At 27.2% G+C, this 27,312-nt stretch overlaps 3 protein-coding genes across 21 annotated transcripts in view; 1 reads left to right on the plus strand and 2 right to left on the minus strand.

Moving 5' to 3' along the window:
• Msp300 (Muscle-specific protein 300 kDa) overlaps positions 1 to 15,637 on the minus strand; it is a 79,784-nt gene extending 64,147 nt beyond the window's left edge. For 11 of the 18 annotated variants that reach the window (XM_074255725.1, XM_074255636.1, XM_074255708.1 and 8 more), the window contains exons 1-6: positions 8,909 to 9,563; positions 1,922 to 1,983; positions 1,242 to 1,337; positions 776 to 859; positions 603 to 695; positions 79 to 257 (exon numbers count right to left, since the gene is read on the minus strand). In XM_074255725.1, the coding sequence (XP_074111826.1) occupies positions 79 to 257; positions 603 to 695; positions 776 to 859; positions 1,242 to 1,337; positions 1,922 to 1,983; positions 8,909 to 9,506 (1,112 nt within the window). In that variant the 5' untranslated portion in view covers positions 9,507 to 9,563. Of the gene's footprint in view, positions 1 to 78; positions 258 to 602; positions 696 to 775; positions 860 to 1,241; positions 1,338 to 1,921; positions 1,984 to 8,908; positions 9,674 to 14,954; positions 15,199 to 15,283 lie in introns of those variants that run through there. The other 7 variants (XM_074255716.1, XM_074255672.1, XM_074255654.1 and 4 more) reach the window with 3 other exon arrangements.
• On the plus strand, positions 1 to 27,257 carry LOC141535714 (acetylcholine receptor subunit alpha-like 1). Of its 2 annotated transcripts, none has more exons than XM_074255817.1 (8): positions 1 to 54; positions 23,950 to 24,089; positions 24,163 to 24,207; positions 25,111 to 25,220; positions 25,322 to 25,713; positions 25,789 to 25,941; positions 26,496 to 26,665; positions 26,782 to 27,256. In XM_074255817.1, the coding sequence occupies exons 2-8, from the start codon at positions 24,066 to 24,068 to the stop codon at positions 27,025 to 27,027; spliced, it is 1,140 nt and encodes a 379-aa protein (XP_074111918.1). In that variant the 5' UTR covers positions 1 to 54; positions 23,950 to 24,065; the 3' UTR covers positions 27,028 to 27,256. The 2 variants fall into 2 exon arrangements, with proteins under 2 accessions (XP_074111918.1, XP_074111909.1); XM_074255808.1 differs by lacking the exon at positions 1 to 54 and adding an exon at positions 22,331 to 23,472 and having other exon boundaries at positions 26,782 to 27,257.
• On the minus strand, positions 19,017 to 22,445 carry LOC141536040 (uncharacterized). The gene is made up of 8 exons (XM_074256261.1): positions 22,421 to 22,445; positions 22,071 to 22,339; positions 21,816 to 21,996; positions 21,636 to 21,742; positions 20,422 to 20,562; positions 19,964 to 20,044; positions 19,327 to 19,557; positions 19,017 to 19,169 (listed from the first exon to the last, which is right to left on the minus strand). Exons 1-8 carry the CDS (start codon positions 22,443 to 22,445, stop codon positions 19,059 to 19,061), a joined length of 1,146 nt encoding a protein of 381 aa, XP_074112362.1. The 3' UTR covers positions 19,017 to 19,058.
• Positions 27,258 to 27,312: the final 55 nt, after the last annotated feature.

Here is a 27,312-nt window from a genome sequence, read left to right on the forward strand (position 1 = left end):
TTATTATTTGGATGGAAAAAGAAGAACCCAAAACTGTCCAAAAATTCGATTAAGGTAAGACTAAAATATTAAAATTACTTTGGCAAAGCGTTTGTAACCCATTGTAGCAGTGTTTTCCTGGCTCCCTGTTTCCATTTTTCGCTGCTGAGCCGTTTCCTTTCACTAGCCGCGGAGCTTTGAGTGCCCAAGCTCTCAAGACTACTCTGACTTCCCCAGGTTTGCCCGAGGTACTCCAAAGCTCTCGTGTTCTCTTCAATCTATTAAAGATTCGAGGGCTTTTAATAACATAAAATAAAGCCTCGACTATTCTATTCCTCTTTGAACTTGAGAACTTGTGTTCAATTAAAGTTTATGTGTAATTAGAAAACAACCAAGCGTGCGATTACTAAAGACGTAACTCACCTTTCTGCGATCCTTAGATCGTAGCTTTGTTAAATACAATTTTATTATTAAATTTAATGAAAATATCTAGCGCTATTAGTGCTAAGATATTTGTGCGCTACTGGAAAGCAGCTACCAGCTACTTTATTACTTTTCCAGTGCGATTTTACACAATAACAGTAAATATTTAGATTTATAATTTTGTCTGATAGTATTTTTACCTGGAAGTACAAAATTATTGTCCAGATGAGGCCTAGGACGACTGGAGGACGACCGTCGACTAAATCTGATGAGTTAATGTTCACTAATTTTATCTGTGGATTTTTTATTTTATAATTAGACACGGGAAATTTTTATGAACAATTTACGAAAAGATAAAAAAAATTAATCTTACTTTTTTGCTTTGTAAAAATTGTAAGGCCGTATTGGCGTTACTTAAAAAATGTGGTCTCTTTAAATTTCTACCTCTTTCTACCGGCTAAAGAAAAAAAAAAAAAAATAGAAATTAGTGGGGTAGCACAAAAAAATCAACTATTTTAATTTTTTTTAATTTTATATCAAAATATTTTACTTTGATATTTTTTAAATGTTTTTAAATTTTTTAAGTTAACATTTTAAAAGATAAAAATAAATAAAAGCCAGAAAAATAATTATTACGATATTATTTTTAAATGGCTTTTAAAAAAAAAATTTTAACTAAATTTTCTACCTAAAAAAATAAAAATTTATTTAGCTGATTTTTTAAGAAGGTTTTTGAAAAATATTTTAATAGAAAATTCATAAAATTAAACGAGTTGGTTTTTTTGCAAAATTTTAGTAATTAATCAATCAATAAATAATTTAAAATCAAGAAAAATTACCAATTTTTCTCCAGATAAAACTTCTAATAAGGCAAGTAAACGTGTGCCGTCTTTCAAGTCTTCAATCAAATCGTCGACGCGAAGCGGTGGTACACGCTGCAAAGTCCAAATATAAATAATTAATAATTTATTGATCAAGTACGCAGCATAGTTTACGAGTCGTTTGGCATTGGAGAGATTAGAAGGAAATAAATCTTGTATTATTAATTGCTCAGGAGGATAAAATAAAATCCTGGTAAGAATTATTATCCCCGAACAAAGATTAGCATACCGAAGAAGAAAAATATAAGTACAAGAAGAAGAGTTTCTGGTTTTAGTTTGAGAGAGAAGGAGACTATTTAGAGGCACGCTACTTTCATGGCATGCATGTCACGATGAGTAGGATATAGTTTTGAAGGATCCGGAAGTAAGGGAATCGAGAGCCAGGCACGGTTATGCTCGTAGTAGTTTACAAGTTTCAGCTTAATGTTTAACTGATTTTCCACCATGGGCAAAAGAGTTAAACCATGTCGTGAACCGGCTCCGGTTCCGATATTAATACTTGAACGATGCACATGCATTCTAGTGTTATATTATAAGCTTGCTGTAAAACTTTCGATCAAATCGGGTCTTGCGGAATTAAAAAAAAAATATATATTAAAAGCGACTAATTGTTAAAGGTAACTTTGGACATTGATTACCTTTGACAGGTAGGAATTGATCCAATTAACAAATGTCTTCTTTTGGACACGTTCTTGTTCATCTGAAAATTAATTGCATTATTTTATTAAACTGTTTTAAAATTTTTTTTCAATAATTTCTTTCATCTCAAATTGTAAATTCATTTTTTTTTAATTTCACCCGTATTAAAAAATTTTTCAACGTCTCTTTTATTGACTAAGACGTTTAATTAATTTGAAAATTTGTTCATCAATTAAAAAACAATTGCATAGTAAGAAAAAATTTTCAAACAATTTTTAATTAGTTTAAAATAAAAATAGATTCACTAAAAAAATTATTATATTTAAAAAAAATGGACAAGATGTTTTTTAACATATTTTTGTGATAACTTTACACTGAAAAGAAATCAAATAAAATTTATTTAAATAAAAAAAAAAATTTATAATAAATTTTTTCCCAATGAACTATTACAAATATCAATCAATAAAATATTTACAATTTATTTCCCACATTTAAAAAAAAAAAAATAAAATGTTTTTTTTTTATCAATCAATTTATTTTTATTTTAAACTCATTATAAATCATTCATGATCTTTACTTTAGTTTAAAATGAAATATAATTTATAATTATTCATCAGTAAAAATTCAATTAAAAAAAAAAGAATGAATGAAATTAAAAAAAAAAATTAAATGGGCGTCGACCGCATGTTTTTGCCTTAAAGATTTTAAATTGTCGCGAAGAAATGAAAAGCAGGTGCAAAGGCTCCTATTGGAGTGTACAGTAGAATAACGATCGCGTGCGTCAATCAGCTGCGTATCTAGAAGTTGGGTTCATCCTGTCTGTTTGGTTTAGTTTTATTTTTTTTTGGGCAGAGGGAATCATCATTTTTACCAAAGTTGGGTAAAGGGCTGAGCAGAATGCCCTGGCAGTGCCATTCCACCACTGGCAGCCGAAATGCCCACATACATTTCTGTCTATCTGTATACCTAGACGATAGTCTATATAGCACAAGACTTTCATTTTATGATATATGTCTAAAAATCTTGTACTGCTGTATCACGACATGATATTGCATAAGCTAATTTCGACGTTTTCACGGATAGGAGCCTGATCGGGTTCGTGACTTCGCGGGCTTCCGTGACCCTGTCCATGCATCCACTGAACAAGATAAACTAGACAATTGCAAAAGTTATTTTGTTCCCAACGGAATCCATCGATGATTTAATAATGGCTTAATATTCAATATTTAATACTCGATAGTCAATACGTTATGGACCATAGACTATCATTAATCGTCTTTATAATATTGTATTAAGACCCCATTTCACGCTCCAATCAACACCTTAATTGAACATTGACCGACCAACTTACTCATTATTTAAATGTCATGCAAATTGCTTGTCAAAATATTACATTACACATTATTTATTTATTTATTTACTGAAAAAAGCTAATCAATTTTTTCGCGACGTTATTTTTTAGAAAGATTTAAATCTTTATGCTACCAATGAATCACTTTTGATGGAATTAGGTAACTCACAAACATTTTTTATTCATTTTCAGTAAATATGTACTCAGCCGTTTTCATACTGATAAAAAATTAACTTGATTAAGACGGAAATTTTTTTAATCAAAAAAAATAATTCGAATTTTTTTTTTTTTAATCAAACTAAATAATTATTGAATCAAATAATTTTTTACTAGGTTGGATAAATTTTACTTGAGTCAATAAATATTTAACTTGATTGAAAACAAAAAAAAATAATTTTTTTAGTTAAAAAATTTTTTCTCTTGAGTAAAATTTACTTTTTTTTTTTTTTCAGTGCGAAATTAAATGACTCAAATACAGTGTTTGTTTTTTTAGAAGTGTTAATGTACTCAGTCAATATCACCTTGATAAAAAAATTAACTTTAATAAAAAAAGAACATTCTTGAATTAAAAAAATTTTTTTAAAGATATTTTTAATTTTAAATCAAGCTCAAAAATTTTTAAATGAAGGAAAATTTATTCAAATCAAAAAAAAATTTTCATATTTTTTTTCACCCTCTAGGGGCTGTATAATTTTTATTGAAAAAAAAAAAAAAAAAAAAAAAAAAAAAAAACATTATCACCCTAATAAAGGTATCTGGCTTTAAAAAAAAAACTGAAATAATAAAACCACAGTGTCAACTTGAATGTGAACTGGCCTGAAAACTTAAACCCTTACCAGAGGGACAGTCGCGTGCAGTAGGATACTTTTTACTTCACCAATGGCAACAACAACAACAACAAGAACAACAACACAATGATTACCGCAATTATTTTTTAACAAGAAAACTAAACATCTGTTCCCTAATTAATACAACCGCAAAACGAAACAATATTAATTTACATTTTATTTTTAGTCATTTTTATATTTATAACTTATTACTTCATCTTCACAACAATTATAATAAATAATGATAATAAATAATGATAATGAGTAAGTACTGTTACGATAAGATGAATACTGCCGACTTATATAGACTGTGTTCTAAGATGAGGTCATGAGTTGCGATTGACGGCAAAATTACTGAATTAACCGGGACGGGAATCTCGAAATAATATTTTTTATCCATAATTGCATAATTTATTTTTCATTTTTTATTATTTCATTCTCGATAAAAAATATTTATAAATAGGTTAAATAAAAATATTCTATATCAAGTTATACGTCTTTATATTGTAGATTGTATAATTACAATTATTGTCACCTCGAAACCGCGAAAGCTACTACTGTTATGTAGACATATATCTACATATCCGTGACCAATCTCGAATAACCTTATCTCATCAGGATCGTGATCGAATATTATATTATTTTTTACTACAAACTACATATACTACATACAAGAATTATTTTACTTTATTTCTAATCTGCAACACACATTATTGTATGACATATCAAGAATATTGATTACGACTTGATCTTGTTACAAAAAGTAATATAACGTGTACAGTAAATTGAATTCAATCAAGAATCAAGATTTGACCCTGACATTATTTTTTTATTTTTCTCCTTTATTTAATTGCGGAATAAACGTAAAATAAAAATATTATGCGGTTCCTTATGGTTGCCAAAGGAGTACAAGCTAAGTACGTATGTGTGATTGTGGGTTTAAACTTACAATTTATTGTGTACGGAGTAATGAATATTACGTTTTATGATGCGAAGTCATAAAACTGGGGAATTAAGTGCGAGTACACATGAAACGCAACCCCTCGATGTTTCGCTCCCTTATATTCACGTATATATCTATAAATATATACGCTTGAGGGTTTGCTACTAAATAATCCATTGATTGTCACTTATAATAATATTTGTCGGATAAATTAATATTAGTTATTATTTTTATTGATTTTTATTGACGTTTTTTCGAAGAAGATTTTTAATCACTTGAAAATAATTTAAAAAATAAATGAAAAAAAATTTTTTTTTTTTAATTTGAAAAAAGTGAAAGGCATTTTAACAAATATCTTGTGAACTATTGATATTTTTAAAGATATAAGCTCATCCTGACATTACACTCATCAAGACCTTTCATTTGAGTACCCACATCGATTTTTCATATATTTATATATATTATATATATTTATATATGAAAAATATATCAAAATACATGTGGGTACTCAAACGAAAGCTCTTGATGAGAGTAACTTCGGGATGAGCTTATATCTTTAAAAACGTCAATATTTAAAAAAGTACAGTGCAATTTAACAAAAGTAATTATTTATTTGTAATTCACAAGTTTCGGCAGTTTGAAATTTAAATTCTGGGTAAAGGATGGGAAATATGATAAAATTGATAAAGATTTTTTTTGTAGAGAATTAAATTTTCTATAAAAAAAGTTTCTTATCATTTTTTGATATCTTCGATATTTCAACCGTAATTGTATTATTAAACATTAACAAACTTTTTTTATAAAGTTCATGAAAAGTTTTTAAAAATCAAACGTAGATTATAAGAGTAATTAAAGAAAAAATAGATATTATCTTCCTCGACATTCAAAAATAACCATTACAAGTTAAATTTATAGACCTAGTGAGAGTACAAGGCCTTGACATTAACCCTAAGTTACACAATTTCATTCAAATGATAAAATGAAATTTAAATAACCGTAGAAAACTTTGATTACTATTAAAAGAATTATTTTTTTTTTTTTGAGTAAAAATTCAGCGGCAATTGCATTTGAGGCAATTGGAAAGTATCCGAATTTTCGATAATTGGTACATAATTGGCTGAGCGCTCTAAAGTACAACAAGCATTGCATGTGCTTAGAACAAGCGAGTGCATAAATGGATAAAACCACGTGGAGACGGAGTCGGATTGACTGGACTACATGCAAAGCTCTAATCATTTAACTAGACAATACATTAATACACATAACAACATACGGCTTACTGCGTACGAAGAGTAATGATTATTGTATGGTCTACAGTCGGCAGTAATTAAATTAACTGTCTGCGCAACAATTTCAAGTTAAATATTAAAATATTTAAGAATTATATTTTTGGATTTTTAATAAAACTATTGAAATTTTTTTGTTAAAGTTGACTTATATAAAAAAAAAAATTTTTTTTAAATGTCATAAGACTTAATTCAGAAGAAATGTTCAAAATTTATTTTTATTAATTTAATTTATTTGACAAGGCTACAAAAGTGTCACGAAAAATTTACTTAAATAAAAAAAATAATTTTGTAGAACTTTATCGAGTTGATTTGAGTAAAAAAAATTTTCAAATTAAGAAATTATACTAATTCTAAAATTTTTCTCTTTTCATCAATAAAAATATACTTTTTAGAAAAAAAAAAAATAATAATCTCTATTAAAAATCAAATTTTGTCCAGGCGGTGTAGGAAAAAAATAAGAAAATGACAAATTATTGTTGTCCGTCTCACAACCGGTGAATTTACAAATTTTGCAAGGCATTCGATTGTTTTAGAATTGCTAATTATTATTGATGATGACACCTTTCATTTCCATTACTTAACGCCATTATCATTCGCACCGTGTAAAGCGTATGTATAATTCATCTATTTATAAACTTCCTGATTGTGTTACTTATTACACTTATTAGTATTACCATTGCTTCTGGTTTGATTTGGCAGAGAGATATTTGAGAAAAATACTTTCTGTAATTTTTTGATGTATTGGTTGATGTATGATTGATCTTTAGTTAACCCGGTGGATGACTAATATGTTGTATGAAAGATATGTAACACACACGGGACTTGAACTTTTGACTTTTTAATAAAAAATCACGAGTTTGTTATTTAGATAAAAAATTTTTGTATGATAGGCAGTGTGGGTGTTGAGTTTAAATTAATTTACTTTTAAAGAAATCATTCTGAAAAATGTTCCCGTATTTTTTTTATCGATCGCTAATCCAGGAGATTAAATACTAGTCAGGATCACTTTTAGCTTTTATGACAAAATTTTTGTCGTTTAAAAAATAAATGTTTGGGCTCTTATTGAAGTTATTGTAAAATAGAAACATGTTTTTTTTATGTGAATTGAAAAGATTTAAGATTATTTCATTTTAAGTGTCAGAAAAAAAATATATGTTGATTATATTTTTTTTAGGAATAATAATCCCGCATTGTGAGTATTTTTTATTGTGGGAAAGTGATAAAATCTTAAAAGGTTTTAATTATGATTTATAACTCGAAAAATTTATGAAATTTTAAGCTTAAATTTATTTATAATAATACCAAGTTAATTTTAAAAACAATTCAATTTTTTAGAATTTTTTTAAATGATAAAAAGTATTCAAGAAACATAATTCTCTTTAAATTGAAAAAAATATTCAAAAGAACGGAACCAAAAAATAATAATAATACTAAAACTAACAGCATATGGTATGGGATTACATTGATAACTTCCCCCGATAAATTGAGACGTAATATCTTGACTTTTATTTTTTACGGAAAATTCTGACCTATAAAAATTTTTATTATTAACTTTCAGCTTGAAATATAAATGTAATAGACAATTTTCTTAAAATTTACGACTCTGGAAATTAGGGACGGTCACGAAATGTCCCTTTTAAATATGTATGTAATACTTTACTTGAAAAAAATATCGTCGCCTATTCACACTTTATATTACGCTCTTAAAACAAATTTTTACCTTACGCTATAAAAGTTTTACATTTATTTTTTAAAGTTCACTTATTTTATACTTATAATTTATTTAGATTGGGTTTTTATTTACAGAAGAAAATTGTCGATAAAAATATAATTTATATCAGATAATAACAGTATGTTCGAAAACAAACAATTATATCTTTAAATCAATAATAAAAATGTGAGACTTATTGTGTAAAAATCTATAGAAAAATTCACTTTTCAAAGATAATTACTCAATAGCAATTATTGAAAAAAGTGATTTATTTTCATTAAATTTTCTTTACATTAGTTATATAATTACAAGTTTTTTTTTCAAGATAAATTAACTAGTTTTTCAATATTTTCCAAATTTGTTTTTTAAGAAAAAAATTCGATTTTAATAAATGAGTAATCGTCATAAAAAATAACTCTTATAAATTATTTCTTTTAATTCAATGAAATACCGTAAAAAAAATTACTTTAGGGTTAATGGTCGATATATTTATTAAATTTATCATCTTAAATGACAAGCTTGTCTCTCTTAATTAAGATATCTTAATAAATGGTCACTTTGATATGAGAATTGTTAGAATTAAAAATTCAGGTTGCAAATAAAAAAAAATAGAAGATATGTAAAAAAAATTTGTAGGTGGAAGAAAAATTATTTTTAAAAAAATAATAAAATTTGCAACGATGCAAAAAAATCAATTTATAAAAATTTAACACTCGCTATTATTATTTTTTTAAATAGGACAGTGTTCTTAGTATTTATTAGATTAAAAGTGTCAAAAAATAATCATCAAACATCCGTTTGATTCTGACTCATTCTACCACGATATAATTAGCATTATTAGCTTCTAAAAAATCAGTGCTCAAACCTTTAATTTCCGCAATGTGAGCATCAAATTCGCTCCGACTTCTCACATACTCTCTTTTCGACGTGACATGTTGGAAGCTCTGGTTCCTGTACTCCGCGTACCACTCACTAGGAGCCTTGTCATCATCCTGAGGGCTTTCTCTCCCCAAATTTTCCTCGGAGGGAAACTTGGTAAAGGATCCCACAGAACTGGACTTGCTTCCTTGATACCCATGGCTCTGGTACGCGGAATCGAGCGCCTGTTCCTCGCTGGGAGTCCTGCTGGCCTCCGACAGCCCCGATCTCGAGGAAACAACTTCTTTCACACTTCTCCTCACAGTTATCTTTTCAAATTTAACAACTTTCGCGCCATTCAACTCCCCTTCTTCTACCAGCCGTTCGAAAGATTCTTCAAAGGAGCTGTCGCTCGTCTTTGATGAGGATCTCCTTTGGACCGGAGAATCGGACCTTTCCACAAGGTCCTCCGAGCTAGCGCTGCGGCCCTGGCTCCAAATGTTTTCGAAAAAGTTAACTCGGTCTCTCAGCCGGCCTCCACGTGGTGTCCGCGGGCTACCTGTCGGTTTCAGGGTTTCACCCTTGGGCGGGGTCTGCCCCGACATTTTTTTATTCTTTTGTGTATTATCCTCTCCTTTTTTTCACAGGTAAAAAAAATGTCCCTTTCTTACATCATTTCTAAATATTTACTGATAAAATAAACGGAGAGATTTTTTTTAGATTTTAAAATATTTTTACTCTAAAATAAAATTTTTTTATTTTAAATATTTTTAATATTAATTTTTTTGAACTCCAATTTTGTCAATTTTTAACAAAAAAAAAAAATTTTAATTATCTTATTAAAAATATTTTCGATATTGATTCCTCCAAAAATTTCTAAATTAAAAACTCCAAATTATTTTTAAAATATTAAAAATCTCCAAATTTATTCACATGTAAACTTGAATTATTTTTAAAAAATTATATTTTCACTTTTAAATTTTTAATAACAATAAACAAATAAAAATAATACGCACTAGCCGGTTCAATACCAGCTGCGATGTCGCAGTCAATAGAAGTAATTTAAAAAAAATATATAACAACACTTTCTTATTTTTTTTCAATAATTAAAAACTAATAAAATGTTAACTTATGATTTACAATTAATAGATGTAAATATAAATATAAATATTAATTAATGAGTATGTATCTATAAACATATGGGGCAATTAACACTTAAGGATTATAAATAGACTCTAGACAATAGGTCAACCAACAACTAAAACTATAATAAAGGATTAGGTTGATAAAAAATATGTAAAAATGAGACTTTAAAAACTAAAAATGCCGCGTATGGAATGTACAGCTCTGGCGAGTGCCGGTTCGATACTGAACGTGGACGGGCAAGTCTGCCGGCATATACACAGACAAGGCCAGGAATGAAAACGATTGTAGTGTATTGTACGTACACGATAAACGATAACACAAATCCGAGTTGTGGGAGTGTGTTGAGTCGTTAAATCGGCTCCGTGGAGTCGCAACTACCTCGCGAAAGGACACCTACAAACTCCTCTACGATCAATCTTTTATCTTTACCAGGATCCTGTCTGCCAGGCATATTGTTAGGTTGTTGTTGTTGTTTTTTTTAAGATCGTTTTTTTTTTTTTTTTATAAATTGAATTCAATGCGAGGAATGAAAATAAGATTTAACTGTGTGCTATCTGTGCTAACTGTGTGGTATCTTGAGGTCGTGGCTCAGATTTAATAAGATTGTAGGAAACGCAAATAGTAATAAATATATGAGGATTAAGTTATAATTAATTATATTGTCAAGATAAAATTTTTTTCTAATTGATTCTTGTTAGTTTTATATATTTCTATATATAAGAAAAAAAAATTAATGAATAAATTAGTATTCATTTTAATTATATTTTATTTTTTGATTACATTAATAATTATGATTATGAAAGTTTGATTTTCAAGTTACTTAAGTTGTTATGAAATTTATTTATGGACTTCAGGTTTTATTTAATTGAAAATTATTTTAAAAAAATTGAATAATTCAATTATTGAAATATCTTTTTTAATAATTTAAATTAAAATAATAAATATATTTTTTATTTTGTAAATTAAAATAATTTTCTAAGAATTTTATGATTCGTATTTTTAATTCACTTGATCAATTTTATTATTACTCTTGACTGAATCATTCTTTAATACAATTTATTAGTAATAATGTTTGAAAAAATAAAGATAAAAAGACATAAGTTCTTTATTTTTATCGTAAGCTGATAAAACAATCTGATTTTTAGAATTAAAAAAAATTTCTTGTAGTATTTAAAAAAATATCTTTTACACTTAATTAATTCTTATTCTTCAAATGTTTAATATTCTTTGATTACTCATTCAATTCTTATCTAAAATATTCATCAAATTAAAACGATCGATATATTTTTTCTATCGTTACTTTCTTTGTCTCGATTGTAATCAGAAAATACAAGTTAAAAATTTTTAAATAGTATAACTAAATTAAATTAATAGTTTGAGCAATTTTTTAAGCTAAATTTCATTTAAAAAATATATTATTAAAAATAGTTCAGAAGTATTCGCTAGGTGGCGACTGAAATAAAAATTTCTCGAATGATTGGAGAAAGGTAGGATGAATAAGTCATTCTGAAAACTCTGTAGCATAAAATTTAATTTAAAAAATTTTTTATTATTAAAAATTGCAAAATTCTTCGATAAAAAAATTTCTAATAAAATTTTTCAATTAATAATTATTATTTAAGCAATTTTATATTTATTTTTAACCACTAATTTTAATTGTAAAAAAAGTATAAAATTAATGAAAAAATATTATTTTAAATAAAAAAAAAAAAAATTTAATTTTACTTTCAATTAAAAATATACTGAACTTAAAAATATGTCACTGTTAAATGTTTACGAAACTTCTGTTTATACAAAACCGTCAAAAAAAATTTTAAATTCGCACATCGACCTAGAAAAACATATGAAAAGGCCAAAATGAATAAAACAGATCCCGATCAAAATAAAAGGCGTGGTCAGACGTCTTGCGTAAGAGCCCAATTTAAATGAATTGTTTGCTCCGTATGTACGAATTACACATATGCCTATCGTCCATAGTATAATCGTAGTGTAATCGTAGCCTTAACATTTCATATTCACACATATGTGCGATGTCTGCCCTGAGATCGCGGTTTCCCGCTCATTTTGCGTCATAAAAATACGTCATCGTTTTTTTACTCAACGTTAATCGCGCAAAATCATGTTTAATTTCTAAATTACTAAATATTCTCAATGCCATTTTTTTTTTTTACTAAATTATACACAACGACCCAAACTCGACACAAATATTTATGTTTATATTTATTATATTTTACAAAAAAAAAAAAAAAAAAAAAAAATACTAGATATATTACCGATTTATCGCTTATCGTTAATAAAATTGTTTCGCGATTACAATTTATGATACGTGATCTCGCTTTATATGCACCTTTAATGTATATAGATACACTCGGCAACTTACAATTGAAATATTTAATTACTTTTTTTATCTCAATGAATTTTCTTCATCGTTAACTAATTTTTATTATCTGCAAACTTTCAATTACGCAACAGCAGCAACAATAACAATCATAATAAGTAATGTTAATTTTTTTAGCATTAAAATTTTCCCAATCCCTTAATTTGAGGTTGTTTTAATTGATAATTTTAATTACAACGTTTCGGCAAGAATTTTTATTTTTTTTTTTTTGATGATTTTACTAATTTAACAATCAAAATTAAAATTTTATTTTTTCTGTGTATCCAAATTTTTACAATTTAACATAACGTAAATTTTGACATTTAATCGTAAAGTAAATCTTGTAATTTTTAGTAAAATTATATTGCTTAACTTTAATTGCTAATTTAACTAAAAATCATAAAAAAATATCGAAAATTGTAGCTAAAACGTTATAATTAAATTTTTTACTAAAAATAACGTCAAATTAAGGAATTGGAAATTATTTAGGATAAAAAAAAAATAATAATAATCTTATTAAAAAATTACTTGAACTAAATAAAACAAATCAGTAAAAAAATAACAAAGTTATTTATTAATTTACATTAAAAAGAAATATTTCATTTTCATCTCCGATTTGACCTATTAAAAAAGAACATTTTAGATTTCTACCGCATTAAATTAGCATTAACATAACCGAGGTCAAGCCGTGATCGTCATCGGACATCGTAGCGTTTCTTTATTTTATTATTTTATAATAATTTCAAACAATTATATAAAAAAATAATTCACCGATCAAAGTAATCTGTTTAATAATCAACATCATGGTCCGCAATTTCGAATAAATAATTAACGTAATAATTGACGCAATAAACGGAGATCAAAGCATAAGTATGCAGGAGGATAATAAAAGTAATGCAGTGGAAATAAATATGTGAATGGCTGGAAGCAGGTGCCCGTCATCTCTATTTATAAACAGACGTCTACAGTCTACATAGTATTATATAGTACTAGAGTAGTATGTAGTATGTACATTGGACATATGACACATTAACATTAAATTGCGTTACAGTAGACTCATCACCGCGAATTTTTTTACTCCCGCAATGGATTAACCTACAGATTGCGTAACTTGTGTCTTTTTCCACCCACCTGGCTTTTTCATTAACCGTTTATCGCGAAATTATATAAATATTTTTTAACACTTTAACACATAATAATATATATAATCTACACATCTACATTTCCGCTTTTCATTTCATTCATTTAATATGCGCCAAGATCATTTAACATTATCGTAAAGTGCGAAGTATAATGACCAAACCGCTTGAGTTAGATGTATAATAGTTTCGATTGAGTGTGTTATGTATTATGTATGTTTATAAATGTAATAACAAATATAATATGTAAGTAGAGGCGCTAAAATAACTAGTGACGACTAAAGTACAGTAACGGCTTGACAAGTGGGTCAAGACTGAGATATTGCGTAGGTGAAACGGCTGATCAATGGTTAAATATTCTCCAAACGTGTGAATTTTTTTTTTTTTTTGTATAAAATAGGATAACCTTGATAATAACGGAAAACCCTCAATCTCAATAAATTTAAATGATCAAATATTTAATTTATCAATTACATTTTTAAGTAGTTTTATTTTTATCAATAGCAAAATTCTTGGAGATTGAATGGGAGAACATCTGACATGTATTCGAAGAGATCTGGGTTCAAATCCCGGCTTGGTAAAAGAAAGAATATCATTTTTTCCCCTCCGGGTGTAAAGCGTCAACTTTAGCCCCGCTGCGCTAAACAAAGTTTCCGCTTTACACCTTCGTCAGGGAAAAAAATAGTATACACTCCTCGGGAAGTAAATAAGAAAGCCTCAGATCACATGTTTGTTGACCTCGGCTTCGCCTCGGCCAACAATTACATGTGATCTGAGACATTTCTTACTTTACTTCCCTCGGTGTGTAATATACTATTTTTTTAATACACTTAAAAAAATATTAGAAAGATCTTTCTGTTGACATTTTTAAAGAAATAAGCTCATCCCGATATTACACTCATCAAGAGCTTTCATTTGAATACCCACATCAATTTTTCATATATATATATATATATATATATATATATATATATATATATATATATGTATATATGAAAAATATATGAAAATGCATGTGGGTACTCAAATGAAAGCTTTAGATGAGTGTAACATCAGGATGAGCTTATATTTTTAAAAAAGTCAATATTTAAGAAAGTACAGTGCAATTTAACAAAATTCATTATTTAATAAATCAAAATTTTATTTATTTATATTTCACAAGTTACGACAGTCACATAGTGACTACAAAGTCGCTAGTTAATAATAATTATTAAATATTTTCATTAAAAAAAAATTTCTAAGTTTCATTTTTAATTTTAGAATTTGTAAAAATTAAATTTTCAATTCTTTTTTTTTTACGCGTGATAAAAAATTTTGAATTGAATTTTTATCAATAAAATATTTCGAATATAATTTACAAAATTGAGTAAATAAAAATTAATGGGACAAACCTTGTAGTAAGGCGATAGTAGCTTGATATTCAGCGAGTTTTTCATCAACATAGTCTTGACTTTGGCTGGCAATGATCTCAGCTGTGCTGGGTCCGCTCTCATCATCATCGTGGACTGTCGGTTCCAGGGGAACACCAAAGTATTCGTAGTCTCCGGTGCGATATGGAGCTATTAGATATTCGGGAGGTCCACAGGGAACGGGGGATGTTCGGTAACTTTGATCTCTGACACGTTCCATTGGGCTCTGATGAATAATAATTTTTTTTTTCTTTCACTAAATTAATAATAAATTGAATAGTGAACTTGGAGCATGAGAATTGATACATTACCTGTGGAATATAAGGACGAGGCGCAGCGTTTCCAGTAGAAACGGGCGACGGCCAACGAGGTCTGGGACACTGAATGAACCCTGGAGGCGTAGGAACTCCCACACCCCCAAAGGCGGGAGACATTGACATACCGATGGGCACTGGGCTCATCGGGTGCATCATACCCGGGTAAGTTAGAGGAGAAATCGGATGGTGGATCGGCGTAAAAGGACCGCGAGATCGTACTGGCGATTGTGACATTGGTGTTGGACTGAACGGGGATGCTGGTCGAAATGGACTTGGGTTTGTTGGGTTCCCAGGCCACCCTGGTCCTCCCGGCGCTCGTGGATTTTGCGACATTTTTGCTCCTTTTTGTTTTAATTTTTGATATTTTTTTCAATCTTGTCTCGATTCATCGCTGTAATTAATTATTGATATCAATTATAGTAAAATTAATTTGTAATTTTATTATTTATTTATCTCAATGAATAATGATAAATAATTTATTTTTTTTATTTTTAATTACAAGATTCAATAGTGAGAAATTTTAAAAAAAATTTAAACCTACGTTCTTGTCATTAAAATGCTAATTTTAAAAGATATAAGCAATTTATTATTTTAAAATAAAGAAAAAAAAATTTTTATCGAATTCAATACATCTTAATTTTATCGGAATAGCTTGTAAATAATTTTTTATCATATAAAATTCGTTTTGTGTTATCGATAACTTATAAAATTAGCTAAAGAAAATTTGATAAAAAAAAAATAAACTTGAAAAACATGTTTTAGATAAACAAAATTAAATATTAAACAAAAAGTACTTAATTTTTGAAAGAATTTATTTTTGATGTCTTAATTAATATTTTTTAATTCAATATATACTTTAAAAAATTTTTATTATTGCCAGTTTTAAAATCAGACCGATTTTTTTCTTCAATTTTGTAGTTACAAGTAATTAAATTATAATTTGTCAAATAATAAATTCATAAAAAAAAAAAACTTTCACGCCTCTGGTACTTCCTATTTCTCTCATTAATCTAAGAATCATCAATCAGCGTCAATCAAAATTTTCCAAACAGAAAAAAAAAATTCATTAATTCAGAAAAAATATTAATTAGGAAAAATTTGTTTTAAAAAATAATTTAAGTGAACAGAAAAATATAAAAATTTATTTATCAGTTGTTAAAAATTAAAACCGATGAAAGCTACCTCGATAAATAAAGCATGGACTTGTTACCCAGCTGTCACTATTGGGTGTCTCGCGTCTCACGTTGAGATTATCTAAAAATACAAAGCTTTTAGTATTTAGGAATCAGTTTACTTTGTAACGCACATGTCGGTAGTATTTAAAAATTTTTTTCAACTGGAAATTTTTTACAAAATACTAATAAATAAAGTAAAACTTTTATTTGCCGCTGGTACGCTACATTATACCGTGACAATTGCGTTAAAACGTCTAACAATCTCCTCTAATTTTCAGTCGGACTCGAGTAGGCCGACTATATTTAGGATTATTTCTATTTTAACTCATACTTGCTACATGTGAAGCTATTCTAGAGTTTTTAATTCCGATTCACTCTTGACTAAAATTTCCTTCTTACTTATCGTTCCTAAATTCCTCTCAGAGGATAATTCCATTTATTAACTATCAATTACTTGGAATTCATCAAATAATTTGTTCACCCTCTTGACCAATAAATTCTGATAAGTTTAATGGACCAATTAATTATGAATTGGCTTAAAAAATACCGAATGATATAGAAAATTGAGTCAGTTAATTTAGTGTCGACGGTTGTGGTAATTCCAAAAATAAAACTCGGCGAATCGAACTGAAATAGTCGAAAGTGTGCTGTCTCTTACTCGATCCGTTGATTTTGTTAGAGTGACCGCCTTCGACGAAATTCGCAAATAAATATTCAAAACTTTAAATATCCTATTGGGCAATCGGGCTGAGAGTAATGACCTCATTATCCTTGAAATATTTTTTCTATTGATCCCATTTTTAATCATTATATAATATCATTATTCATTGGATATTATAATAACAATAATAATAAATGTATAAGACATCTGTCAATTTAATTTATTTTAAAAAAATCAAATAAAATTTTTTTGAAAAAATTTTAAAAATCATCTGAAGATTCTTCACAATTTTTAAAAATTTTATAGCTTCAATTTTTTTTTTTATTTATTTTTTTAATTTTATTATTTTTTATTTCATTTTTTAGAATTAAAAAATTATCTGTGACACTAAAAATACTCTTAATTTTATTACAATAATAATAATCAGAGAATTTAAAATGAAAATAAAATTTTATATCATTTGAATAAAATTAATAAATAATTCAAAAAAAAGTTTTTTTTATTTGAAAAATGTCCAATTTTCACTCCAAATTTTTGACGGACCAATAAATTTTTCATTCGGAATATTTCTAGTAAATCAAACGCCAAAAAAAAAATTATTTTGATTATAATTAAATAAAAAGATCAAAAATTTTATTCCTGATTATTATTATTATTGTTATTATTGTTGTTACAACACCGGGTAATTCGTAAATGAAATAACAATCCCAGAAGATCAGGAAAAACAACGAAAGAAAATAAAAACAATTGCGTACTCAATATAAATCCTCACGCAATCGGTCGACGAACTTTGACCCTCTTCTTAAGTAAATAAAATAAAATTCACAAACCCAAAAAACTTCACTTACATGAACAGTCCACAAATTAACAAATAATAAATAATCCCAAAGAATAATTGTAATAATAAATAAATAAGTTAGTAAGAAAAATTTATAAATGCACTAGACACAGAATAAATTTTATCGAAAACTGTAAAATAACGAAAAAGTCACAGAGTCGTCGATCGTTCGTTTAAAAAAAAAAAAAGTAATTAAAAACGGCGGTTCACGGTTCACACGGAGCAGCACGAACAGACTGACGATCCCTGGATCATTGGTCCAGGGTTGGATACCCGCGCGGGCGGTCGTCCCGACGCCGGATTTATATTTAACTTTGGCATCACTCGACATTCGACTTGGACTATGTGTTATACCATCAGTACAACTAGACTTAACTACTATCGCGTATCCTTCCTCATCGTTGTCATTATCAGCCTCCATCAAACGCATTTCCATCGTCACCCCATATTTTCTTCTTCTTCTTCGATCCAACTTCAACCTTCAACTCAATCTTCAAAATAGTTGCTATTTTTAATCTTTTTATTACAATTTGCATTTATTCGACAAATTAATACATCTGTACGGAAAAAATTATTATTTTAAAATTAATGAGGGTGAATTCAGCAGATAGATAATTTTTGAGAATTCTTAGATTCATTTTAACTTTATGGTTGTAAAAAAAAAATTAAAAAATTGTATAGAAAAAATTTGTAAAAATTTCCTTATGCATTTTTTTATATTATTTCTTCTGTAACAAATAAATTGTTTTTAAATTATTAAAAAATTATCAGATGTCTGCTAAATTATTTCTCATTAAAATTGACGATGTTCCGTTGTAAAAGTTTGGATATTTACACAGAAAAAACAAACTTCTTGCATCAAGAAAATTCTAAGGAAGACAAAAATTATTTTGGAGCAAGAAAAAATTTTCTTGGCTCAAGAAAATTTCCTTAATTCAAGAAACTTTGACTTTATTCAAGAAATTTTCAATCTTCCTTAATATTTTCTTGAAAAAAAAAATTTACCCCCCAGTCAAAAATTTTTTTTTTAGTGCAGTAGACAATTTTATTTTATGCAGTATCAAATAATATATTTATTTTATTTTATAACATTAATTAACTAAAATCCGCTATTCGAAGAACTGATTCCATGCCTCCAAAAATTATTGAGCTTCGATTGCTATCAATTGTCATTATTGCTTTGCTGACTTCAAAATTCCCAACAACCTGAAAAAAAATTCATTAATCAAAATTTACTTATAAAAAAAATTAAATCAAGTTTAAATATTAAAAAAAAAAATTATCTTGAATCAAGAAAAAGATTTTAAATGAATTTATAAATTATTGATTAAAGATTGAAAGATGATTTAATTAAAAAATATACCTTTTTATCTTTGATATTAATAACTTCAAGAGCCCCAGTACCAGAACCTCCTGCAAGAACATGCTCCCCATAAGGATCCCCGTCGAAATATTGAACCGCATAGATAAACTCTCCATCTAGGCTAGTCGGCCGATTTTCTGGCACGATCGTCTCTATAAGTTTCGCGGTTGTCAAATCCCAGAGCTGAAGACTTCCTCTTACGACCCAGGACCCGGTGACAATTTTCGTGTCCTATAAATTCATCATTTTTCCTTTCACTTGTTTAAATTGTTTTAAATAAATTGCCTTTTTAATATTTTAATCAAAAATTTGTATTAAAAAAAAAATAGAATGTGAAAGACAATTAAAAGTCGGGTGAAAATTGACCTTGAGAATAGTTGCTTAATAAATTAGAGCGACGATGAGTGAAACGAAAATAATGATGATGATAGTGACTTATTAATAAGCAACAGAAAATACTCGAAAGCTTAATGGATTTAGTGAGTTCACGGTTTAATTTTAAACCCACATTTTACGCGTATTTTTTTATTTGCTGTTTGCTCTATCTTGTGTTTACTCTATACTTGATAAATAGATACGGGGACAGTTAATATAACTTATTTTATTTTTATTAGCGATGATCATCATTGTTACTTACTCTTACGTCGATTGCGTCGCCGCATATGTGCGGTCCTCTCATAACTTTTATTGAACCCGAGTCAACTCTTTTATCCCAAATCTGTATTAACAGTTTTTTCATTTTCGGAAAAAAAATATTATTAATATTAATAAAAAAAAATAAATAACTTGATTCAAGAGAAAAATTATTGAAAAAATTAAAATAAGTAAAAAAATTTTAAACAGAGAAATATCTTAGTTTAAGAATTTTTCTACTCAAATCAAGAAGATGAAATTCTTCAAAATTATTTACTTGATCCAAGTAATTTTTTTTCGAGTCAATTTTATTGGATTTAAGAATTTTTTTCATCAATTTAATTTATAAAACTCTTGAGTCAAGTTAATTTTTTTTAATGTAATATTTTTAATGGAAATTAAAATTTTTAAATGTGGAATTAAAAAAAATAAAATCGATAAACGTAATAAATAATAACTTACACGCAATGTATCATCCCAACCTCCCGTAATAATTAAATTTTCATAAATATGATGGAATTTAGCACAAAATATTCGCATTCGGTGATAATTATCATTTTCATCTGTTAAATCTGCTTCATTTCTTCCGTAAGTGTGAATTAACTGTAAAATTAATTTTTTTTTTATCAAAATATCTTAATTTGATTTTTAAAAATAATTGGAAAATTTTCTTCATTATAAAATTATTATTTTATTGACAAAATTTCATAGAGAATTATTTTATTCAGATTTGGATAAATTTAAAATTTTTTAGTTCAAAAATCTCTCCTAGGTGGCGCCGGAAAAAAAAAAATTCTCGAATAGCGATGTGAAAAATCAGTCAATATATTCACATTTGAAAATTTCGTCAGCCTGCTCCAATTGAACCAGCAAATTTATATTTCTTTTCAGCTTTTATTTTGTTTTCAGAACTTTTCTTTTTTTTTTTTTGTCCTTGCTGAAACTATTTTCATTTAAAATGCCGTTAAGTCGAGCTGAATTGATTCAATTACTAACTGTAATGAGCAGCTTGTGCATAGCAATTGCAATGATATGTTTGATAGAGTATTTTGTAATTGAGCTTGAACTGATTATAACGAAAGAAACAATAGGTCATATTTCTATGGGTAGATTTGGCTAGGTAATTTATTTTTAACATGATGGATGATAATAATTAAAATTAAAATATGTATTTATTTGAAAAATTGAAATTTTTTTGAGAATTTTCTTTTGAGTATTTAGACTTGAAATATTTATTCATTATAATTTTTTTTAATGAGGACGGTCGATCAATATTATAAAAATAAAATGTATTAATTAGTGAAATTTATATTATAATAATATTAACAAAATTAAAAAAAAAAAATTTAAGAAAACACTTGACCCTGTAACTTCCCACTAATTTCATATTTAAGCGCTTAAAATTGCACTTATGACGTTTTTGAGCTCAAAGAATTAGCTGTTCTAAGCTTTTGAGCTCTTCAAGAGCTGAATTTTTAAAATTAACATTTTTTCTTTCTAAAAATAAAATTTTTCCTAATACAAAATCGATAATTTTAATAATCTAAAATTTTTTCCAGGACTTTTTTTCTGTGAAAGATAAAAAAAATATTGACGAATAAATCGAATTTTAATTTTGAATTTAAATGTATTTAAAATTAATATAAAACTAAATAATAATAAAAAAAAAAAAATACTTTAGCAGTCTGAGCGTCGTAAAGTCTCAAAGCAGCATCTTTACCACCAGAAACAATAAATTTACCATCAAGACTCACGTCAACGGTATTTATTTCATTGTTTGGCTCTGAAACGTCATTTCATGAGTATATTTATAAAATCAAACATGTATAAACATATCAATTACAAAAAAAAAAAACCTTTAATGAATCGTGAAAATACATTAGTGTCTGTCATGCACAAAAAAATATTTCCGCAGGCGCTTGAAGCGTAAAAAATATTATCGTAGAGAGGATTGAAGCGGCAACACATCACAGGAAGTGACGTATCCAGTCCACATCTTAGTGTGGTACGGAATTCCCCATTTTCTCCATTTCTTATCTGCGCGGTTTACGATTTAAGATATTACTTTGATAAACATCTCCAAATACAATACCAGAAAAATAAATAAAAACCTGAATTACGCCAGTTCCAAACCCAGTTGCGATTAAGTCTCCCCTGGGAGAGTACTTGACGGAATACAGCCCACCAAAAGTATCCGGGAATTTGACTTCGTGGATCAGTCGCGACTGATTTCGCGTGCTCGCGATACTCAGCCGGGTTTTTTGCAGCCATGAATAACGTTTTTGAGACTCTTCTTCAGATATCCGACGGTCTATCAGAAAAAACGAGTCTCTTCGAGATGAAATCCTCGAAATTGTATCAGCCCTACTCGAATCCGCTGCTTAAAATAATTTTCTATAAATATCAATTTAAATACTTAGCTTCGTAATTTTTATATATGAATTCTGAGTATTTTTATAACCTATAGATTCGGTTGTTTCAGTCATTGTCGATTTGGACAAGCTTGTTCGACTTGTTTGGTCGCTTTTTATTTTAGATCCATTTTTTTTTAATTTCTCCATTTTGGTTATTTTTTTCTCAAATTTTAGATGAATAATTTCTGTTCTTTTTTTTTTTATCAATAAATATTTATTACCAATTTATTAATTAAAATAATGACTTTTTTTTTTTTTTTTTTTTTTTTTTAATAATTAAGATAATTAAAAAAATAATTTCTTTTGTTTTGTTTTTATTTATTTATAGAAAAAAAAAATATCGTTTTTATATAATTTTATAGAAAATCTGTTTTTATTTAGCTGAAACTAGTTTTTTATGCCAAATTTTGCATTTTTAATTACAAAAAAATTTTTTTTAAATTACTGAAAAAGTTTTAAAAAATAAAATTTGGAAGAAAATTCAAAATTTAGAAATAAATCAAAAATTTGAAGAAGAAAATTAATTACACTGTGATTAAAATTTAACATAATTTTCAATCCAAAATTTCTCTTCACTTTTTATACTTTAATTACATCAAAATTATTCTTAAAAATAATAAAAATAGCACGAAGTAAAATTCCAAATTTTATTTATCGATATTACAACTTCTGATTATTATCAGAATAAAATTTAATTTAAATCTTAAAATTACTCTATCGCGTTTTTTGTCTAAAAAAAATATTATTCCATTATAAAATAGTATAATAAAAAGGTGAATAATTAAATAATTAAAAAAAATTAGATTTTTCTCAAATAATAATTGAAATTCCCAAAAAAGCTATTAAAATATCAGCCGACTGTTCACCGTCAACAGCCATCATCATTATCATCATCTTCACATCCGTCAATGACTACAATAGACTAGTATTTGATTCAGTACAGTGACAATTTACCAGTCAGTACACTTGTCTTCAGTTACCAGTAACAGCAACATCAAACTAGTGATGTGTCGTTTTACAAGAAACTTTTACCGTGCTTTTGTCAGTTACTTTCTTCTTATTTACATCAATTACAACATTACGCCAGTTCACTCAGCATGTAAGTCTATTATTTTCCAAAAAAATAATTTTACAAAAATAGACAACAAAATTTTATAAAAAATTTTATTTGGCACAAAAAAAAATTTTTTGAATTTTTTTGAGCAAATGAAATGAAGAAAAAAATTCCCGAACTAAAAAATGAGCAAATAATTTTAATTATGATTTTTAACGATAAAAATTAACGCACTAAGTGAATTATTTGGATGTTAGGTAATATTTTCCTGGACGAAATTTATCTCATGTGTATAGAGTTAACGTTTAGCTTAACGTTTACCGTTTATCCACTTAATCTTTCATTTGTATCATGTTCACCAAGTGTCACGTCAAGTGATACATCTATCTCTATTTTAATTCCATATCTGCCCCAACTAAATAATATTTACCTTCATATTGCGGGCAGTACTGTCTGCTTTTGTTTAAATGTAATTTAATTATCAATTTTAACAATTCCAACGATGCTTTTCATTTCGACAAGATGCTGAACTGTGGAACGCTACGTGGGTCGATAGACTAAAGCGGGATTTGCTTTCTAAGTATGATAAATTTGCTAGACCGGCCCAACATTTCAATGCTACTCGTGTTTTTTTTGGCATGACCATCAATCATATTTCAGTGGTAAGTTTTTTTTTTTAGTTTTATTTATTTATTATTGCTCTTTTTATTAATAAAGCGCTTTTTGATCTTTCAGGAAGAATTTAAGTCTGCTATAAGCGTTCAAGCATGGGTTAGAATGGTAATGCAACAATTTGTTAATAATAAATCAATAAAAAATTTTTTTATTTATTTATATTTAAATTTATCCATTTATTTTGAAGTTTTTTTTAATTAAGAAAATTAAAATAGTTTGGGTCTAAATAAAATATTTAAATAAATTTTTTAAGAATAAAAATTTACGCTTGAATAATAAAACATTTTTTCGTTCGAGACAATTATTGTCTTTATATATAATTTATTAAATCAATTTTTTTTTCTCGAGAATTGATTTTTTTTATGGGTTTTTATGTGTTGAAAATTTGAAAAAATTTATTTCAAAATTCAAGATTTAGTAAATTTTTTCTAAAACTCAAAATATATTTTAAAAATAAGAAATTGTTCAAAAATTAAATTTTTAACAATTGATTATAAAATAAATTAAAATGTTGTCTGATAAAAATTGATAATTTTTATACAATTTCTCAAATATCGCTCCTATTTTTTTTTTCAATACAAAAATCAATTTTTATCGAAAGAAAAAATTTTTATAATTAAAGCCAATGTCATATTTAATTAAAAAATGACTTTTATCCAAATCTCATAAAATTAAAATAAATATTAATTATTTACAAGTAGGGTACCCGATTTTGGGTCATAACAAATTGAAAAATTAACATTAAAAAATTTTTTTTTATTCTGCTTGATTTTACGGGACATTTTTGATAAAAAATGTCTTTAAAGGAAAAAATAAACATTTCGATAAGCTTTTTTTCCTTTAAAAATTGGAAAAAATATCGGCTTTAATTTTTTTGTATAAAATTAAAATTTTATTTTTTTTTATGTTTTTTAAATTTTTTTTTTTTTAAATATTTTTTTCTATCGCCCAAAATAGGACAAAATAAATTTTACCCCACTTGTAAATAATTACCAAATAAATTTAAAGGTTTGGACGGACGATAAATTAAAATGGAATGCTTCAAATTATGGGGGACTGAGTAGACTGCAAGCTGGCAGTCATGAAGTGTGGCAACCAGACATAATTCTCTATAACAGGTAACATTGAATTATACAATTTAAATGAAATAATTAAATTTAAATGACAAAATGACTTAATGAAGATTATTAACATTGATAATTTTATTAAACAATTGCAGCATAGCGATATCATCAATTGAGCACTACGGGGACACGCATTGTCACATATACTCAGACGGAACGGTGATTTGGGTGCCACCGACCCACTTCCTGGCGCTGTGTGACCTCGACCTTCGGCTGTGGCCCTTCGACACCCAGATCTGTCAGCTGAAACTCGGCTCGTGGTCCTACTCGGGAAACCAAATAGACTTGAGACTGAACAACAATTCCCTTGAAGGCACTATCAATTTGGTGGACAACACCGAGTGGCGTCTGGTCGAAGTTACCAGGCTACGGAACGTCACCACTTATGAATGCTGCAAAGATGAACCGTATATTCATCTAGTATTTACGCTGACTATCAAAAGAAATGCTCCGCTTTACAGCTCAGTATTTCTCACCCCCGCAGCTAGTAACTTTTTTTTTTTAATTAATTAATATATTTTATATCTATTAATTTAATTACAAATATTAATTAATTTTTCAGCCATAGTCATCATGTGTCTGGTGAATTTTTGGCTACCAGCACAGAGCAAAGAAAAATTGTTGTTATGTGGAGTTAATGTCATTGTAATATCGTTATTTTTAATTTATTTTGGATACAGAATACCACCGCACTCAACAAATTCACCATTAATTGGTAATTTATTTTTTTTTATTATTTTTATTGATGGTCTAATTTTTAAAAAATTTTTTCTTTCTCAAGGAAGAATAAAGTTCATTTAAAAAAAAAAAAATAATTTTTATTGAAAAAAATTATTTTTAAAAATAATTATAAAAAATTAAAATTTTGCTTTATTAAATAATTAATTTTATTAAATTGCACTGTACTTTCTTAAATATTGACTTTTTTAAAAGTATAAGCTCATCTTGATGTTACACTCATCAAGAGCTTTCATTTGAGTACCCACATACATTTTCATATATTTTTCATATATACATATATATATAATATATATAAATATATGAAAAATTGATGTGGGTATTCAAATGAAAGCTCTTGATGAGTATAATATCGGGATGAGCTTATTTCTTTAAAAATATCAATAGTTCACAAGATATTTATTAAAATATCCTGTACTTTTTTCAAATTAAAAAAAAAATTTTTTTTATTTATTTTTTAAAATGTATATTTACAAAATTGAACTTGATAAAAAATAAAAAAAAAAAACTTATAAATTTTGTTATTTTCAGTAAGCTTCTACAGCGGTTGTCTATATCAAGTGACAATATCTCTAGTTATTTCAGCATTAGTAATAAACTTATCGCGGAGGCCATACTGTCGACCACTCCCACGACATCTAAAAAACATTCTAGTCGGTTGGCCTGGAAGATATTTAGGTCTGAGCGACCTCATCCAAGCGGTTAGTCCATTCATATAATTTATTATCATCGCCATCGCCATCAACAGCTTACCCGTTAAATTTATTATACCATCATCATTATCATTATTACATCCCGCTATTATAATTAATTATAGATCCAGTCTGAGTACTCTGCTGGAGAACAAGAGCTCAGAGAAAGTCAAGGCGTTGATTCTTCCTCCGTCTACGCCTCTAATCTGATATCCACGTGCTCTGAAAACGGCGACCGGGAGAATATTATTTCTTCCCCGGTTAACGTCACTCAGTTGGAATGGATTCTTCTAGCGACGGCCATTGATCGTTCCTCATTTTTGGTCTTCTGTAATATTTTTATCCTCATGGCGATTTCGTGTTTGTCCTGAAAATCACTAATTATTTTTTTATATTTTTTTTATCTCATAGTTTTCTTATATCTTCATCGTTGATTAATTTTTTAGCTATTTTACGGTAAATATTTAAAAAAAAATTGCAAAGGTAAAAAAGCGTATGTTTTTAATTATACGCCCTTTTACTTTTAAGAATTTTAAATTTTTTAATTTAAGAAAAAAAAATTGATATTAATCAATTTATTGTTATTGGTATTAAAATATTAATATATTTTATTACCTTGCAAAAAAAACAAAACAAATATATATATATATATATAT

Source organism: Cotesia typhae, unplaced genomic scaffold (assembly GCF_013202065.1).
Source record: "Cotesia typhae breed Kobodo isofemale line unplaced genomic scaffold, CoteBio_Ctyphae contig_123, whole genome shotgun sequence".
Lineage (NCBI taxonomy): Eukaryota > Metazoa > Arthropoda > Insecta > Hymenoptera > Braconidae > Cotesia > Cotesia typhae.